General features: G+C 40.3%; 2 protein-coding genes across 5 annotated transcripts in view; both read right to left on the bottom strand.

The window, feature by feature from the left end:
• Nucleotides 1–12: 12 nt before the first annotated feature.
• Nucleotides 13–8,503, bottom strand: CAPSL (calcyphosine like). Its single transcript, XM_020795698.3, has 5 exons — nt 8,088–8,503; nt 6,111–6,247; nt 3,937–4,114; nt 1,944–2,153; nt 13–853 (listed from the first exon to the last, which is right to left on the bottom strand). Exons 1-5 carry the CDS (start codon nt 8,283–8,285, stop codon nt 752–754), a joined length of 825 nt encoding a protein of 274 aa, XP_020651357.3. The 5' UTR covers nt 8,286–8,503; the 3' UTR covers nt 13–751.
• A 4,392-nt stretch (nt 8,504–12,895) lies between these two features.
• The window catches only part of LMBRD2 (LMBR1 domain containing 2), a 35,546-nt gene continuing 31,344 nt past the window's right edge, over nt 12,896–17,097 (bottom strand). For all 4 annotated transcript variants that reach the window (XM_020795651.3, XM_020795652.3, XM_078384484.1 and 1 more), the window contains exon 18: nt 12,896–16,509. In XM_020795651.3, the coding sequence (XP_020651310.3) occupies nt 16,449–16,509 (61 nt within the window). In that variant the 3' untranslated portion in view covers nt 12,896–16,448. The remainder of the gene's footprint in view (nt 16,510–17,097) is intronic.

Here is a 17,097-nt window from a genome sequence, read left to right as displayed (position 1 = left end):
TTGGCTTCAATGTTAGTCAGTAGATGCAATTTTTATTCACATTGTACCTCTAACATTTACTACTGAGTTCCAGCTACAATTTTGTACAGTATTCTGCTCCACATTTCCATGCAGGCGATTCAGCCATTGTATCAGCACTCCGTGTAATCATTTACTGACAGAGCAAGTTGGACTCTGGTGAAAAAAATGATATAATCCATCCACATTGTTTTAGTCAACCTAAGAACAAGTTCTTAAATCTGGAGGGACATTTGTGAATGTAGCAGTCACAGAAAACTAACTGAGGTAAAAAGAAAGTCCCTTGAGCTAACATTGTATCATTTTCATCTTTACATCCTTTATCACTGCCGGTTTCCAGGAAAGAGCAACATGTGATTTCTGCATTTGCAGTGGATTGTACCTGCTGGTGAGTTAGCTGGATAGCTCAGTGGTTTAGGTGGGAGTTTGATTCCCCACTGTGCCTCCTGTTCATGTTATTCAGTTGAGGAACCGATATTAGCTGAAGTAAGGTGCCCTACAACCTCCAGATTGGTCCTGCTCAGCTACAGGCACAATGACAATGGTATCATTTCTTCCTTTACAGAAATCTTCTAATGTATTGAAATTGGGTGTCGTATAAATGCGGTGCTACATGGATGTTATGTGGAATGCAATCACATTATTATTACACAGAATGCAAGCCCAGCATGTCAGTCTAAAGATCTATTTGAAACAACAACAACAAAAAGAAAAACAGTCTCATTTCATGTAATTAGATCTTCCAAGCATTTTTCATCATCACAATGAAGTAGACGTCGGTGTCAATTGAAGCACTGACGCCTGCGTAATAGTTCATGAATTCATCCGTTGTAACCTAAATGGGGATGTATGAAAGGAAAAAGAACACATTTATTCTATTGTATTATTAATACATACAAGAACTGGTAAAGGAAACGGCTCCTGTGGGGCATGTAGAGAATTTTGACTTTTTAGAAGGAGCCTAATGAGGTCAGGTTGTAGCACTGGTGGTAGAACCTCTTCTTAAACAAGCAGAGGACATGAAAAGAGATTTCCCCATGCAGCATCCCAAAGCCATTCCTTCCCCCACCAGAGAGGAACATCTGGACAGGAATGAACCCTAAGGGCTCCTTGTGTTCCAGCCTAAAGGCAGTATGTGCCCAATTCTTCTTCCTTCTCCTAGCTATTTTAGATCATGGAAGAAGAGTAGGAAACCTTGGCAAGGTTATAATAAAAAGGCAACATCAGATGACCTCCAAATTCCATCTGAAGCAGAATAATCTCAAAATAAAAGCCAGATTTGTGAAACACCTCTTGCACTATGCAGGGGTTATGACTCCATGGCCTTATAGGCCCCTTTCAACTCGCAAGAAAAAAGGCGGCACACATCCTTCTTCCTGAGGGTGGAAGGCATGTCCACCCAATGAGCAATCCATCACTCCTCCACTTTGCCACAGGCAAGGATACAGGAAGAATCAGAACATCAAAAGGTACAGGTGAAAAATATTGTACTGGAAGATGAAATTGAGATATGCCCCTTCCCCACAGAATACCACAACAAAACACACACACACAGCCTTGGATGCAGCAGGGACTATGGCATGTATCAATTTCCAGCAAAGCAGCCATGTTAGTTTGTTGTCAGAAAAACAACAGTCTTGTGGCCCCTTAAAGACTTCCACGTTTCTTATGCCGTAAATTTTCATGAACTACTGTACGATGCACTTCATCAGATGCAATGAAGTGCCTTCGTAGGATCCCCACTCCATACCGTTAAGTTTGGTGTCTTCCATTTCAAGCTTTCATGGCCTAGCGTGTACGTCACATTCTACTGCTTTTAGTGTTTTCTCTTCATTCTTCTTGACTAGATCTGATTGGCTGGTTGTAGACAACCTGATTATTACAATGGAACCACTCTTCTGTCAGTGTTTACATGTTTCACTTACCTGTCCATCTTTATCATAAGGTGAATCAAAGTTATCTAGAAAAGTCCTAAAAACTTGATCTTCTGACCATTCTCCATTCTGGTACTTGGGGTGATGTTTTGCATTGTAGAGTCCTTGTAGGTCTTCAATTGTGATCACACCGTCCCCAGTTCTGTCCAGCTTTCGAAAGGCTTGCATAACAACTTCTTTCCTTGCATTTGACATTGGAGGCTAAAGAAAATGGAAAAGGAAAACATTAGCAAAGTCATTAGAGGTGCCACCTGCTGGCGACATCTCTCCAATGCCACTACAGTACTGCCCTTGCAGTACTTCTCCTTTCTTAATTACACAAATACACTAAATGGCAGACAGAATCATAGAATAATGGAGTTGGACGGGGTTTGTTGCTTTTAGCGTCTCTTGCTAACCTCAGGTCTTTTTCAGCTTTTGGCTTCCTAACACCATCCCTGCAATTCTTTGCCACCTGATTATTCTTCTTCGGTGGCCTGCCCTTCATTCCACTGCCTATAGGTGTCCATTTTTGTTTTGTCCTCCCTGGGCTTTTTGGGAAACCATGTTGGTCTTTTTTTGCTGTCTTCCAATTGTTTTTCTTTTTCTTGTTGCAACTGTCTGTAGTTATGCTTTTAAAATATGCTTTTTAAAGAAATTCTCACCATCTTGGACTCCTTTTTATATTAGGATCTCCTGCCATGCGACCTTACTTATCACTGCCTTGAGTTTATTAAAATTGGCTTTCTTGCAATCCAACATACATGTACAGGTTTGCTTCCTTTGAAATCAAGAACTCTTGGTATAACATGGTCCCCGTTTCTGAGAATTCCCCTTATTCTTCCACTTTTTGTAGAACACTATCAGCCACACAATCCAGTAATTTCCATGATTGTTTTAACAGTTTCACAGCACAGAAGAGTAAAAATGTATACTTTGTTCCACAAAAAGAAGACTGTAAATACGGTTTCATTGTGGTTTTGTGGATGTGAGAGCTAGAGAGATATAATCAGAGCTTTTAAAAAATAGGTTTCTGAATCACAGCTCTTAGAAATCTCCTGGAAGATAAGGGATTTTGGGACTTGTAGTGAAAAAGGTAACGTTTCAATGCTCTGGGTACAATTATATAGCCAGACTATTTAACCAGAGCATGAGGAACAGATAATTTCTTATCTATGGAGCTCATTAAGTGATGCTGAACTATATAAAGTACTTATTAAAATATGTTTGCACTGCTCTATATCTGGCAATCTAAGGACAGGTACAGATGATAAACCTATTTAAATCTGTTACAGACCAATATAAAGCAATTCAAGATGATAAAACACCAATGATTCTAATTTAGTCGCCAGCTGAGTTCATGACTTCCTTATAGAATGTGGTGTAGTACCAGTGGGGTCTTGACTTGAGAACTTAATCTGTATTGGAAGGCGGTTCTCAAGTCAAAAAGTCTGTAAGTCAAGTCTCCATTGACCTACAGTGCATTGAACACCGATTAATCCCGTAACAGGCCGTTTTTGTTCCATTTTGGTTTTTTTCTGGTCTGTAAGCCAATTCTCAGGCTGCAAGTCAAACCTAAATTTTGTGGCCAGAGAAGTCTGTAACTCAAAAAGTCTGTAAGTCAAGCCGTCTGTAAGTCAAGGGTCCACTGTATATAATAGTGTAGTATATAATAATAAAGGATGTAATAATAAACTAGTGTAGTATATAATAATAAAGGGCGTATCTGTCTATCTGTCACAGCCACAACTCCAAACCAGGAAATTAAGACATTTTCCTTGGCAGGACCCAATGAAGCTGGCACCTATCCTCTTGAAGCCTGTAGTGCTATCCAGCAAATGGGTCCCACAAACCATGCGGCAAGTCGCTCACCCTGTAGTCTTTCCACTAAGGTGTACCCTCATGGCACCAGTGCATTCAGTATGATGCCAGGCAGGTGGACATTATAATTCCTAAAATGCAATGGCATGGGGAAATGGTTTTGTTGTTTTTAAAAGAAGCTTACTCTTAATGTTAGGAGAAATTCGTCAAAGTCAATTGTTCCACTCCCATCTTTATCAAAGGTTTTGAAAATCCTTTCAGCTTCTTCTTTTTCTACCAGTACACCATAATCATGAAGGCCTTTCAAAAATTCTTTGAAATCAAGAGTCCGGTTGCGGTCATCGTCCATGATGTGAAAGACCCTGGAGAAAGGAAGGCCGACCGTGAAGAGAACAGTGTATATATGAAGTATGACTATGTATGAATATAAAATACGAATGTCTATGATTACAAAGCATGAATATGTGAAGAGAAGAGGAATACGATCACAGAGGTGGAGAGATGGATGAGAATAACAGGAAAATTTAGGGTGGGAAAACAGAAAGAAAGAAAGAAGTCAAGGAGCTTAGCTGTAGACTGCTCCTGTTTCAAAATTTTACACAGATGTTTCATTTGGATTGAACTGCAAATTTCAATTTGCAACTGAAATTTGAAATGTCAAGGTCCTGAATAGTTTTATATCAAACTTTTTGTTATAAAAACAAATGCTGTCATCTCATGATTAATACAAATAATTCCCCTGCCATTTTTTCTGTCTGAACATATGATCAGTAGTAACAGAGCTCATAATGCTCTGATATCTTAATCAATACATGTGCCGAGCTAAGCCAGGCACGGTTAGTGTTGGATACCATTGAATTGCAGTCAAGAGCATCATTTAAGGAGGTCCAATGTTTAATCTTTCAAAAAAAAATGTGATTATTTATCAAAAGCACATACAAAGTGGCTGATCTAAGGGAACTGAATACTGTACAGGTAATAAACCCAAATAAAGGAATGATGCTGGGTAGTTAATGATAACTGAAAAGTGATAGTTGTTTTTGTGGACCATTGCTCACAATGGTGGGAGAAACAGGGTGCTGTAAATTCTAGCCCAGTCTTTGGAGAACTATGGGGCTGATATGCCTGAAGCACCTTTTACCAGCTATGAACCAACTGTGACGAGTTCTCCTGGATAAAACGTGGTGCAGCCTCGGAAGACTGTAAAGAAACAGCAGACACCACACAAAATGGGCTGTTGATGTAATGAAGCATGCTGTGGCCATTTGGAGCACCGACAGAGTCTGTCAGTCTGTTTCCAGCCATGATTCCACACCCCAGTTTAATCTTCTGGTATTCTAAATGAGTTCAGGCCAGGGAACCGAAAGGACTACCAACTCTTCTCCTGCAAAAGGAGTCATATACTCTATATAGAGATGACTAGGCGGGCTTCACAGTCCCACCAGCAAAAGAAAGGCAGGCATTGAAAACAGGGGTTTTTCCATTGTGGCAACTCCTTAATGACACTTCTTCCCAGTATGATCACCTCATGGCACCACTTTTCTTCACCAGGTATGAGGCATTTATTTGCTATCTTCTAATACTGGATTTACTCTGCCATTGTTTATATGTGTTATTGATAATAATCTTGGATATATGGGGGGGTGCCTATTATGTCTTTTTTGACAGACTAATAGCTGAAGAATGGTGGATGAATGCTTGTAGTAAAATGAAAAGACCCTCATGTTGGGAAAGTGTGAGGGCAAGAGGAGAAGGGGACGACAGAGGACGAGATGGCTGGATAGTGTCATTGAATCTACCAGCATGAATTTGACCCAGCTCCGGGAGGCAGTGGAAGACAGGGGGGCCTGGCATGCTCTGGTCCATGGGGACATGAAGCGTCGGACACGACTTAACAACTAAATGACAACAACAAAAACCAAAACCATTTGAATCAAGGGGGAAGGGCCACAAACCATGCTCTCCAAACAGACTATTCTTAAAACATATGCACACAAGCACAATTCGAACATATCGAATATATACGTATCTGAACCCTGTGTCCCTCTCACGCCACAGCATCCACTTGGGGCCTATGGCTATCCTGATCTTTCTTCTCTTTTCTTCTAAGAAAAGCAGGAGTTGTAAAGTGAGTTCAGCCGGGTAGAATGAGGTCCATACAGTCTGTACCAGGTTCAGGTAAGTTATTCTGCCCTCCCTCTCCCCACTGTGCAAAGCTGGCACATCTTATCAACATCTGAGCAGCTTTTGAAACAGGAGAAGGAAGTTGCCATATGCTGGCTGCTATGCTTCATTAACTGCCTGCCCTATGCGCGACCACGAATTGGCTTAATCTTTTACCTCATATGCTCATTTTACCTAGCAAGGCCTTTGATGCCCGCAGAACCCCTTGCCAGACACTGAAGGCGCAGCCGCTCGACTGGATCTGTGGTTTGCGCCAGTTTCTTCTTGGCCTGGATTGCCATCTCCCGGTCGTGTCTTGCTGTGCCAGGCATCTGGAAAAAAAAATAGGTTGGAGGTACTGCAAAGCTGATATGAGATTTGTGGGCAGAGATTATGGAATGTGTTTCTGACATAGAAAAATATATCTATTACATTTACTACTGACTTTTAAATGGTTACTCTCTCCCTCTCTCTTTCATTTCTTTCTAAGAAAATGTAAGCCTTTGAAGTGAGGGAAGGAAGACTGTAAATTTACCAGATTAATTTTTAAATGGCACAAAGATAAGCATTAATTTCTACCGAACAAATTGCTACCAAGGACATTCCAGGAAGCACTAGCAACCCTACCCACAGAAAACAACAAGCTTCACTAGAGCTCTATTTGCTAAAGTGGAGGCAGGTTTTTCCCTGTTTCCTCTGGGCTTAGCTACAATGCTCATAATAGATGGGAAAGAAACAGATTTTCCTGGGAACAGTATATTCTTGCTAACCGTCCCTGTTGTAATTCAGCGTGCCTGAGGCTACTTTGGCCTCAAATAGACAGTTAAGAGCTACTAGCTTTACAAAAGACTGGCTCTTCATGTGTTGCTATGTATCTATCCAGCTGCCTGCATTTTGGAACTGTTGTAGTCAGGGGGGATGGCTGTAGGTCAATAATGATAAGCACCTATTATTCTAAATTTAGAAGTACACCATAGAATGTGTGTGTGCGCGTGTGCATGCGTACACACACACACATACACATACACACACGTGCGCGCACGCGCACACACACACACACAGAGTGTTACTTATATAAGCCAGAAAGGACATCTAACAGATAATGTTTTAAAAACAAATGTATAAACAAATGCACCCTGTGGATAGTGCACAGAGAATTCTTTCAAAAAAGAAAGGTTGGAATGCTTTTTAATGAACTTTTAGAAAGGGTTTTGCAACTACCTCATCATATCTCTTTGAAAAGCCGTGGTATAAAACTAGAATTTCAACCTTCTGTAGAGAGTGTGTGGTAGTGTGTGGTTATTCTGTGTTTTATTCCTTAACAAGTTTGTGTGTGAAAAGGAAAATAAAGATGGTGTAAGCAGTGGGAAGCCAAGGAAAGTTTAAAGGCTGGGAGATGAGAGGATCTGGGTGAATCTATAAAATGCAGGAATGAAGGATTGCAGCAGCATAATGAAAGTTTCATGCAAAACCATCTCTGGATAGAAATTTGCATTTGATTTTCCCACAGACGTATGATTGACCTTCAGAGAGAAAGAAAGGATAGGAAATGGGTTGTAGTGCTGCTGCTGCTGCTGGGAGTATTCTAAACACAGGATCATGTGTTCTTATGTTCCTGAAATTACTAAGGGATTATTGACACTGAGATTCTACATTCTATTGTGTTTCAATCTGATCGTATTTTAATCTAGTGTTTACTGCTTTTATAAATGTCTGTTCAATAATTTTGATTTTCTACTATGCCTCCCTGACAGGGCCTGGACTCCAAGATCTATAGGGTCTCTTCCAACTCTCCAGTTCTAAGATTCTTATATATATAAATCATCATCATAATTTGATCCTGATAGATGCTAAAAGAATTCTGATGGCAACTTTTGTGATTCCCAAACAACCCACCTGTTTGTGCCCAGTAGGGGTGGAACAGGTTCCTTCTCAAGAAGAACAGAATAGGTAAATATCTGTAATTGTTCACAAACGTTTTATCATGAATTGGTGACATTAGAAACAGCTTTTTTGGCATCCCCCCATCTGTTCCACCAACAATTTTCTAAATGCGCCAACTTTAAACGTTGCTAATGCTTTTAATGCGAATAGGTAAAAATCGGAATGATACTGACATAAATTAGCCAGCCTGAGCCAATCCACATTAGTGAGGGAGGAAAAATATTTTACCTGTATTGTCTGTATCCTGTTGCCTCTACCTGAAACCACGGACGCTGGCTGGTTCAGTTTGGAATACGTAGGTTGGTCTCTCTCCTGAATTTCTTCTCCTGCCCACACCTTTCCCCTCTGATTGGATTGCTTGTGGTAATTGATACTGGCCCAAGAAAAGCAGTGAAGCCTGACTGGAGGACTTCCGTGTCCATTCATTTGATGCCTTGTTTACCAACCCGCCACCCAGCCCAAAGTTTACTACCTTGTTTCCTAGGAGATGTGGACTTGCTGCGGAAGGCCGAGCTAGTCTAAGCTGCCAGAGGCTTTGATTGTTCAACTGGTTTGGAGGTTTAGAAGAGATAGCCGTGTCAGTCTGTGCAAGCATATCTGGCAAAACCTAAAGGATAAATAATAATAGTAATGTACAAATAAAATAAAAGATAAAAAACGGTGGCACTTTAAAGACTAATTGTTATATTTTATTAAAATAAAAAGGAGTTGTGAAGTCAATACAAAATGTAATACAAATGCAAGAGTAGGGGATACGATGGTTGTTGTGGGTTTTCCGGGCTGTTTGGCCGTGTTCTTAAGGTTTTTCTTCCTAATGTTTCACTAGTCTCTGTGGCCGGCATCTTCAGAGGACAGGAGTCAGAATTCTGTGCTCTCTTGCAGCTTGTTGGATAGTTGAATATTTATAGCTGTGGGAATAGCTTTTGTCCTTTTCAGAAGATTGAGTGATTATGGTGATCAGCGTGTTTTTGTTGTGGCTGTATTGTTGTGATAAGGGGGAGAGAAGAAGATGCCCGCCACAGAGATGAAGATGCCGGCCACAGAGACTGGTGAAACGTTAGGAAGAAAAACCTTAAGAACACGGCCAAACAGCCTGGAAAACCCACAACAACCATCAGATCCGGCCATGAAAGCCTTCGAGAATACAGTAGGGCAGTGGTCCCCAACCTTGGGCCTCCAGATGTTCTTGGACTACAAGTCCCAGAAGCCTTCACCACCACCTCTGCTGGCCAGGATTTCTGGGAGTTGAAGTCCAAGAACATCTGGAGACCCAAGGTTGGGGACCACTGCAGTAGGGGATACCTTTATAAATCACTAAAAATTATCATACAATACACAAGCTTTTGTGGATCAAAGCCACTTCATCAGGTTTGTACCAGTGTCCCTTTCAAAGAAAGGTCAAATAGAAAGTTGTGCGCACACAGAGTAGAAAAGACAATTTGGCACAAACTTAATTCTGATTAGTTTCAAATGTACCGGTATATTGTAAAGAAAATATATCAGTAATTTATAAAACATGTTTGCAAGTCTTAGAAATAAAGTAAGATGAAAAGATACTATGCATACTAGCACTAAAATGATGAAAGCAGAAAAAGTATATATATATATATATTTGTTGTTTAGTTGTTGTGTCCGACTCTTCGTGACCCCATGGACCAGAGCACACCAGGCCCTCATGTCTTCCACTGCCTCCCAGAGTTTGGTCAAAATATATACATACAGCAACACTATTATCGCCTGTTCATAAAGCAGATTCCCAGAGGTGTTTTATGAGCTCAAGTTTACTATATATTATCAAAACTTTCTTTGGTCTTTCCAGAGAAAATGAAAATATTAAAAGATTCCATGCCTTCATGAGAAACAGTAATGGTGTGATAAGCAGTAGCTTTCTTGCTATTCTGTGCCATACATATAAAGTGTGAAAAATTCAGTTAATTATCTTATAGAAACATAAACTATATTCTAACAGTATAAGAAGTAGGACTGTTTGAAATATGTGCAGCCAATAGAATGGGGACAAGGCTACAGTGAGAATGAAGTTGCAGTTTTTCCTGATTTAGAGTTATGATGAGGTACAGAGAGGATTGCCAGCATATTCTTGAGAAGCAACAGGGAGCAAAGAATGGAAGAAGAAAATGTATTTCAAAGCAAATCTTACTGTTATAGATGGATATAGATATTTTAAGCATTTAATCAAGATCACTGCATTTTTGAAAAAAAATTAACTCCAAGGAAAAATTGATATGCAGATGGTGAAAATAAATTCAATAACATATTCTCTTATTGAATTGTCTGTTTGTGTTTATGGAAGTGATTTCATCAAACGATTCTAATTCTAATGTTAAATACATTTTGGGTCTCAATAATTAAAACTTAAACAAAAATGCTGAACATTTGAAACTCTCTTTAGTTTGAAACCCAGTTGAAATCCAATTTGCAAATTACATTTAATTTCAGACAGTATTACATTAATTCAGGTAATATGGAAAATAAAGTACAGTGGTGCCTCACTTGACGATGATAATCTGTTCCGTTCAAATCGCTGTTAAGCAAAATTGTCGTCAAGCGAAAGTAAAAAACCCATTGAAACACACTGAAAACCATTCAATATGTTCCAATGGGCAAAATACCTCATAGTGCAGCAAAGATCCTCCATAGGGTGGCCATTTTCCGGTGCCTGTATAGCGAGGAATCCGTCCTAAAAACAGCGGGGAGCCATTTTGCACAACAGGCAGCCATTTTTCGACCCGCCGATCAGCTGTTTGGAAATCATCATAATGCGAAGAATCGGTTCCTGAAGCAGGGAACCGATTGTCGTGAAGCTAATTTTCCCCATAGGAACATTGTTTTGCGATCGCAATAGCGATCACCAAAAAACCCATCGTAAAGTGGATTTGTCATTTAACGAGGTAATCGTTAAGCGAGGCACCACTGTATTGCTCAGTAGTAACAGTAATAGCACACACCATGCTCCTACTGCATGAAAGGAGATTGTTCGACTAGAACACTGAAAACTGCACCTGAAGCACAGACAACGTAGTTTTCAACAGCTATCATCCTTGACTGCTTGGTAGGTCAGTGATGTAGGCATCTGACTGCAAACCCAAAAGTTGGAAGTTCAATTCCCTCTGTGCTTCCTTGACAGGTCTGGACTTGATCTATAGCAGGGGTCCCCAACCCCCGGTCCACAGCCCAGTGCTGGTCCGTGGGCTTCTTTGAACTGGGCCATGGACACGGCTCCCCGCCCGCATGCACAGGGGGTGTGACGTGCTTGCAGAGGGGCGTGTCATGCTTGCGGTTGGGCGTGTCACGCTCATGCCAACCATTTCCCCAGCGCCCCTCGCAGGAGAGCAGCGCTCCTTCCCTGTGGGGAAGCTGTTGCAGGGCAGCCCGCCCAGGAAGCCCTGATGGGCGGCCACCGGGCTTGGTGCCACCCCACCCAGAGTGAGTGGCTGGGCAGGCGCGTACACGTGATCCTACTGCTTCCTGCCCAGACAACTCTTCCTGGGCGGGAAAGGTGGGCCAGGCCACATAGGGGTGCTGCTGCTTGTCCATAGACCTTCCGAGGTTCCAGGAGGACGACTTCCCTGTGGCTGCCAACCCCCGCGTGCGGCTTGCCTTCCGGGGCCTCCCGTCGGAGCCTCGCTCCCGCCCTTGCAGCGGCGGCTCTGTTGCTGAGGGCGGCCCTGTCCGGCACCCCTCTCCTCCTCCTTCTCTGGCAGGGGAAGCATCCCCCAATGCCGGAGCCCCACTTCCCTCGCTAACGGATGGCATGCAGCCGCATGGGCGGGGGGGAATGTGCCTACCTTGGCTCCAAGATGCAGGCTTTGTGGTTGCTGGAGCAGGAGCAGCCCTGCCTTGACTGGAGGGTCCAATCGGGTGGCTGGCATGAAGGAAGCGGGGCGCCTTCAAGGGGTGTCACTGGCTCCGCCTCTGCCGGGGGCCACGGGGCCGTTGGGCAGGTAGGGTTGGAAAGAGCCGATGCGGTGACGTTGGCTGGCACTCCAGGCGAACCCTGCTTCCTGCTCGGGGAGACTGCGCGTGGCTCCGAGCACACGCAGAGTGCCTTGTTGGTCAATTGGTGCCTGTCATCTGGAAGAAGACGGTCCACTGAGAGCTGCGGACAAGCCTTGGCTGCGGGGGGGTGTGTGTCTTCCCAACCTCGGGGAACATTGAAGAAAGCAGAACCAGAGGAAGACCAAAGACAAAGTGAATTGACTCCATGAAGGAAGAAGGCTCTAGGAGAGGTGCAGGACCGTTGAAGACAGGTTATTTTGGAGGTTACTTTTTCACCGCGCCCCGCCCACATGCACAGAGGGTGTATTGTGCTTGCAGGGGGCATCATGCTCGCGGGTGGGCATGCACGCAAGCATGATACACCCCTCCGCAAGTGTGACACACCCACCCTTGAGCACAGGGGCGCCCCCACCCCCCAAACAGTCCATGAATGGAGCCTGCGCCCCCCCAAAGAGTTGTGGACCAAAAAAGGTTGGGGACTGCTGATCTATAGGGTCCCTTTGAGCTCTTCAGTTCTAAGATTATTATTTATTATTTAAAAGAGGCAATCTATGAAACCTGGAATGAAGGTGGGTTTGAACGGTATCTATACTGATTAGTTTTTTCAACCAATCAGCAAAAGTTAAAATTAAGTGGAGCAAGTCTACTCACTTTTAAAACAACTGGTATAGCAGAAGAGCCATTTAAAGCTCTCTATAAAACGTGTCCAAAAAACTCCCAAATAGCCGCTGAAATTAGACACTATGCTAATTGAGTAATCCATATTCAAACCCCATAGCTTTTCTGGCATTTTGTGTATATGTGTTTCCATATTGTGTATTATTTATAAAGAAGCTGGAATATCAAATTTTAACACAAATATTTATTTTTAAAACTACAGCTGGTATGTGATGAGTAGAAATTATGTTCCTTGCATAATTATATGTTGTAAGCCACCTAGAAAGTGTTCCAGCACTATGGGGAGATGTATAAGTTGAAACAACAATTTTGTGATTACAGAACACTAACACTCACAGAAGCAGAATGTAACAAAGTTAATTTTAATTCCAACTAATATACAGCATTACATTTTAATTTAATTTATAAGTCAGTAATTCATTTTTCTCTTGTCAGATATAAATAACAATCATGTACTGGAAACAAATATACATCTCATTGTTCATGACTCAAAAACCCAATGCTATTGTGTTTACAAAACCGTCATTTCTCTTATTCCCATTTGGAGAACAACAGCCACCTTACCATGAAGCATTAACAGGATACGGAACCAACTAGGGTTTTTTCATGATTACAACAGCTAGAAAGCCATATTCCCAGATTTTGTGCTGAAACAAGAAATAAAACATTCTTATGAACAGCACAGAAGTCTCAATTACATAACATTCTTAAATGCTCAAAAAAAACCCTTATCACCATTACAAATACATAGACCACCACAGAATCTCAACACATTTGAATCTAAGTACAGCTAGTATTTAAGAAACTGACATTGATCAGAAAAAAAACTACATTCCTGTGTGCTATTTATTTTAGTGGCTCATTACACTACTCTAAGCAAAAACAGGAAAATAAGTTTTCAATACTTTTATTTCTTCTTGAAGTTCCATAGCAGTGTATACAGAGCAAAACACTGAATTTTAGCGGTATTTTCATCATGCAAATGCATGGTTCTGTGACCACATTCCTTTGAAAATGACCCCAGAGTCCCCAGACATTTACTAGTTCAAACTACTATGAGCACAAACACTTTTACCTTCCAAAGGCAATTACAAGGAGGCACAGAGTGTTATTTACAGTGTCAATGCACCTCTACTGGTATTGGAAATCATGCTACAAAACCCCATAGCAACTAGTTTCAGCAGGGATTTCCAGGCTTCTGTGGAAGTCTCGAGTAAGATTCTTATGAGAAATGAGAAACGTCTGCTAGCTTACAATACAGCACTTGAGCATTCAAAATCTTCTGTCAAGTCCTTGTTGATCTTTCAGAGTCTCACTGAAAACTACTTTTCATTAGTTCTCATTAATCAAAAACAATGAACTTTTACAAACATTAATATCTTGCTGGAAGAGATCCAAAGGTTTAACAGTTCCAACTGAATTTGAAGGTTGAAGTAATTTCCTTATCTTTAAGGAATATTGTTTAGCTCTCCCTGTGGTAGCTAGAAGATTTTTCTAAGTTTTAATATTAAAATTAAACTGATGCCAATATAAAACTTCCAAAGTTTCCCCTAAAATGTGTTGGTTAGTTCTAGGTTCACTGCATCATTATAATATCATCAACATGTGCAACACAAAAATCTTTATCATCATATTACTAAATTGTTTCCTTTTAAAGACATTTCTGAAAGCAAAACAACTAATTTCCAAACCTCTATAAGCACTGGGATTCAGCATCAGATCATTTACTCCTAATCTTGTGTAAACTATATGGTATTGGAAGGAATTCCAATACTGATGGAAGTGGTATCACAAATCATTGTAAAGAGAGAGAATATGCTTTCAACAGACATTCACTTTCAACATAAACTTAAGATGTCAGTTCATGGAACACATGTTTCCCCCCTCAAAATGAAGGCCATACACCTAATTAAACATTCCAAGAGACACAGATCAGTCACCACTGTTCTCATTTACTTTTTCTTTGTACATACGTGACATGACCTAATTATGCAGTTTACTGCCCTGCCCTAATGGCCAGTAGCCAACAACACAAACTATTGGCAGAGGAAATTTAAAAAGTATGACATCACATATTGTTCATCTAGACATTTAATGGAAGAAAGCAATGGCAGCTCCATAGTTCTATATGACAACAATTAGTTAAACTCTATAGCTGGAATCCTGCACTGTTAGGATTCTTAAATTCAACCGAAATCTGTATAATCTGAACTGCCTGCATGAACTTCAGCTGTTACTCTTTGGAGTATACTGTACTCAAATCCTTTGCTTTCTTTAATATCTAGGACAAATTGTAATTTGGTAAACAGATCCTCCTCCTACAGTATATGAAACATAAGTCAGAACAGCTACTTAATGAAAGGTTATTCTAACTCAAGAAATCAAACAATACTGATAAAATTACAAATACACATGTTTCACAAAAGTCACAACATCACCAGCCCCATTTACCATGAATACTTTCCCAAATCAAATTAATGAAGCCAGTTACATAGGTATTTTTTTGTCAGCACTATTTGCTATATAAAATTTCTTGAATGGATCTAATTTGAAAGGGCAAGCATGAAATCTTCAGCAGCAAAATATCTGTACTAATCCAGGCATTGTACCTGGGACACCACCTATGCTGTTTACCAATAAGGAATAATACTGCGATAAACGTTATTTTTTCTTCAAAACAAAATGTCTACCTAAAACTATGTAAAGGGTACATTATTTTTAATGAGTTGTATGAAGTGAAGATTAAACCATAAAATATTCACAGCCACTAAACTGATCCTGATTATACTGAAATAGATTTTCAATGGCACCTATATAAAGTATTCACATGTTTTGTGACAGATATCTTTTTTTATGCACATGCTAGCATATATATATTTAAATCTGTGCTAGTGAACATTTAAGATTCTGTTGGTTGTTTCCTCCCATGCATGCCAATGCCATTTATATGTATGTAATGCTGACAGAAATTAAATTCTGTTCTCATGACAGATGTGCAAGCATTCCAGAAGATAAATTATTTTGTACATATATGTCAAGATCCCTCTAGCTGAAGGATCAAAGAGCCTCTGATCTGACCGCTGTGGCTTTTTCCACCACGCCCAAGGTTTGACTACAAGGAAGCCCATAAAGTTGCATCAAACTCTTGAGTAAACTTATGAACTGCATTCATGAAGCTACATTATGATATCTTAAAAATCAGGTATTATGTTAAGCTATCATAAAAATCAGAAGCTGTTCAAAATGAAAAGAACATCCAAATAACCTTCAGTGTATAAAAATGAGAACTCTCACTGAGCCCAACATTCATTTATTTAAAAGTGAAACTACATCAACCCATTAACAGACTAAGAATTATTTCCCTGATCCAAACTAAAAGACAAAATTATAAACCTTTATGTATCAATGGTTGCCAACACACTAGCAAATTCTAGCAAAGGGGCTTCTAAGGATGTGAACATAAAGGTCTACAGTTCAGAAGAGATCATACAGAAAATATGCCAGACACTACAAGGCAAGAACTATGGCTCGCATACCTAGTTTCTGGCATTCCACTCCCACCAACCCCCACATCCCTTTTCCCTGCATCAAAGACTTCCTCTCTTGCCACAGTACCAGTTCTGGTACTAGGGTAGCAGTGGTGAGGTGGCTTTTGAAAAAGTGGGAGCAAGGTGGGAAAGGCACAGCTGAGATGGTCCCCATATCAGAAACTAATGCTCTTGCCCATCAGAAAATGAGCAATTAATTATACAAAGTGCATTTTAAGGAGGAAAGTTCCTTATTCACCACATTCCATTTTCTTTTTTTGTAAAATGAGGTTGTTTTGGTTGCAGAATATGTTACTGAGAGAGCTTTCCCCAAAGCAGTAGACTGGAGACTCGGAGTTCTGTGGGTTTAAACGTCATCAAATATCCGGCTTCGTGACATTGACAAGTATCTTCCACCAGGTTGATACCTACAGGATACATAAAGAAGTTGTGTTTAGAAGCTACCTTTTAAAATTTATGAAGCTATAGACCCCTTTAAAAGGAAGAAGAAACTACAGAAGATATGTAATGGAATCATGAACCTGCTACCTCCAAATTTGTATTTTAATTTTGTTATGTAAAACATAGAAGATCTAAAAGTGTAACTTTTATTTAGAATATTGGACTCTGGTAATACAATTTACACAACCAATAAGAGACATATATATATCAAATCTGGAGAGTTATATCCTCTAAATAAATATCTGCAATATAGCAATTGGTTCCCCAAAATTAGAGAGGAAAACAATAACTCACTATTATTTTTAAGGGCAAAATGTGTATCACATCTATCCACTATGTCACAGATTGAGGCAGACAATACAAAAATACAAAGAAAATAATCTGTTTTGCTGATGTTAATAACAAGGATATGTATTCATTACTTTTGTTATCTCATGGAGACAATGAAACATACAGTGAGAGAGCTGGGATCAGATTTTTAAGAACTTTTATTATTTTCATTATATTTTATAGTTTCGCTATAGTTATAAAACATTTTAGTCCCCATAAGAACA

This window comes from Pogona vitticeps, chromosome 2, assembly GCF_051106095.1.
Source record: "Pogona vitticeps strain Pit_001003342236 chromosome 2, PviZW2.1, whole genome shotgun sequence".
Taxonomy (NCBI): Eukaryota; Metazoa; Chordata; class Lepidosauria; order Squamata; family Agamidae; genus Pogona; species Pogona vitticeps.
Note: the sequence above shows the minus strand (reverse complement) of the source record. Positions and strands in the feature narration are given on the sequence as shown.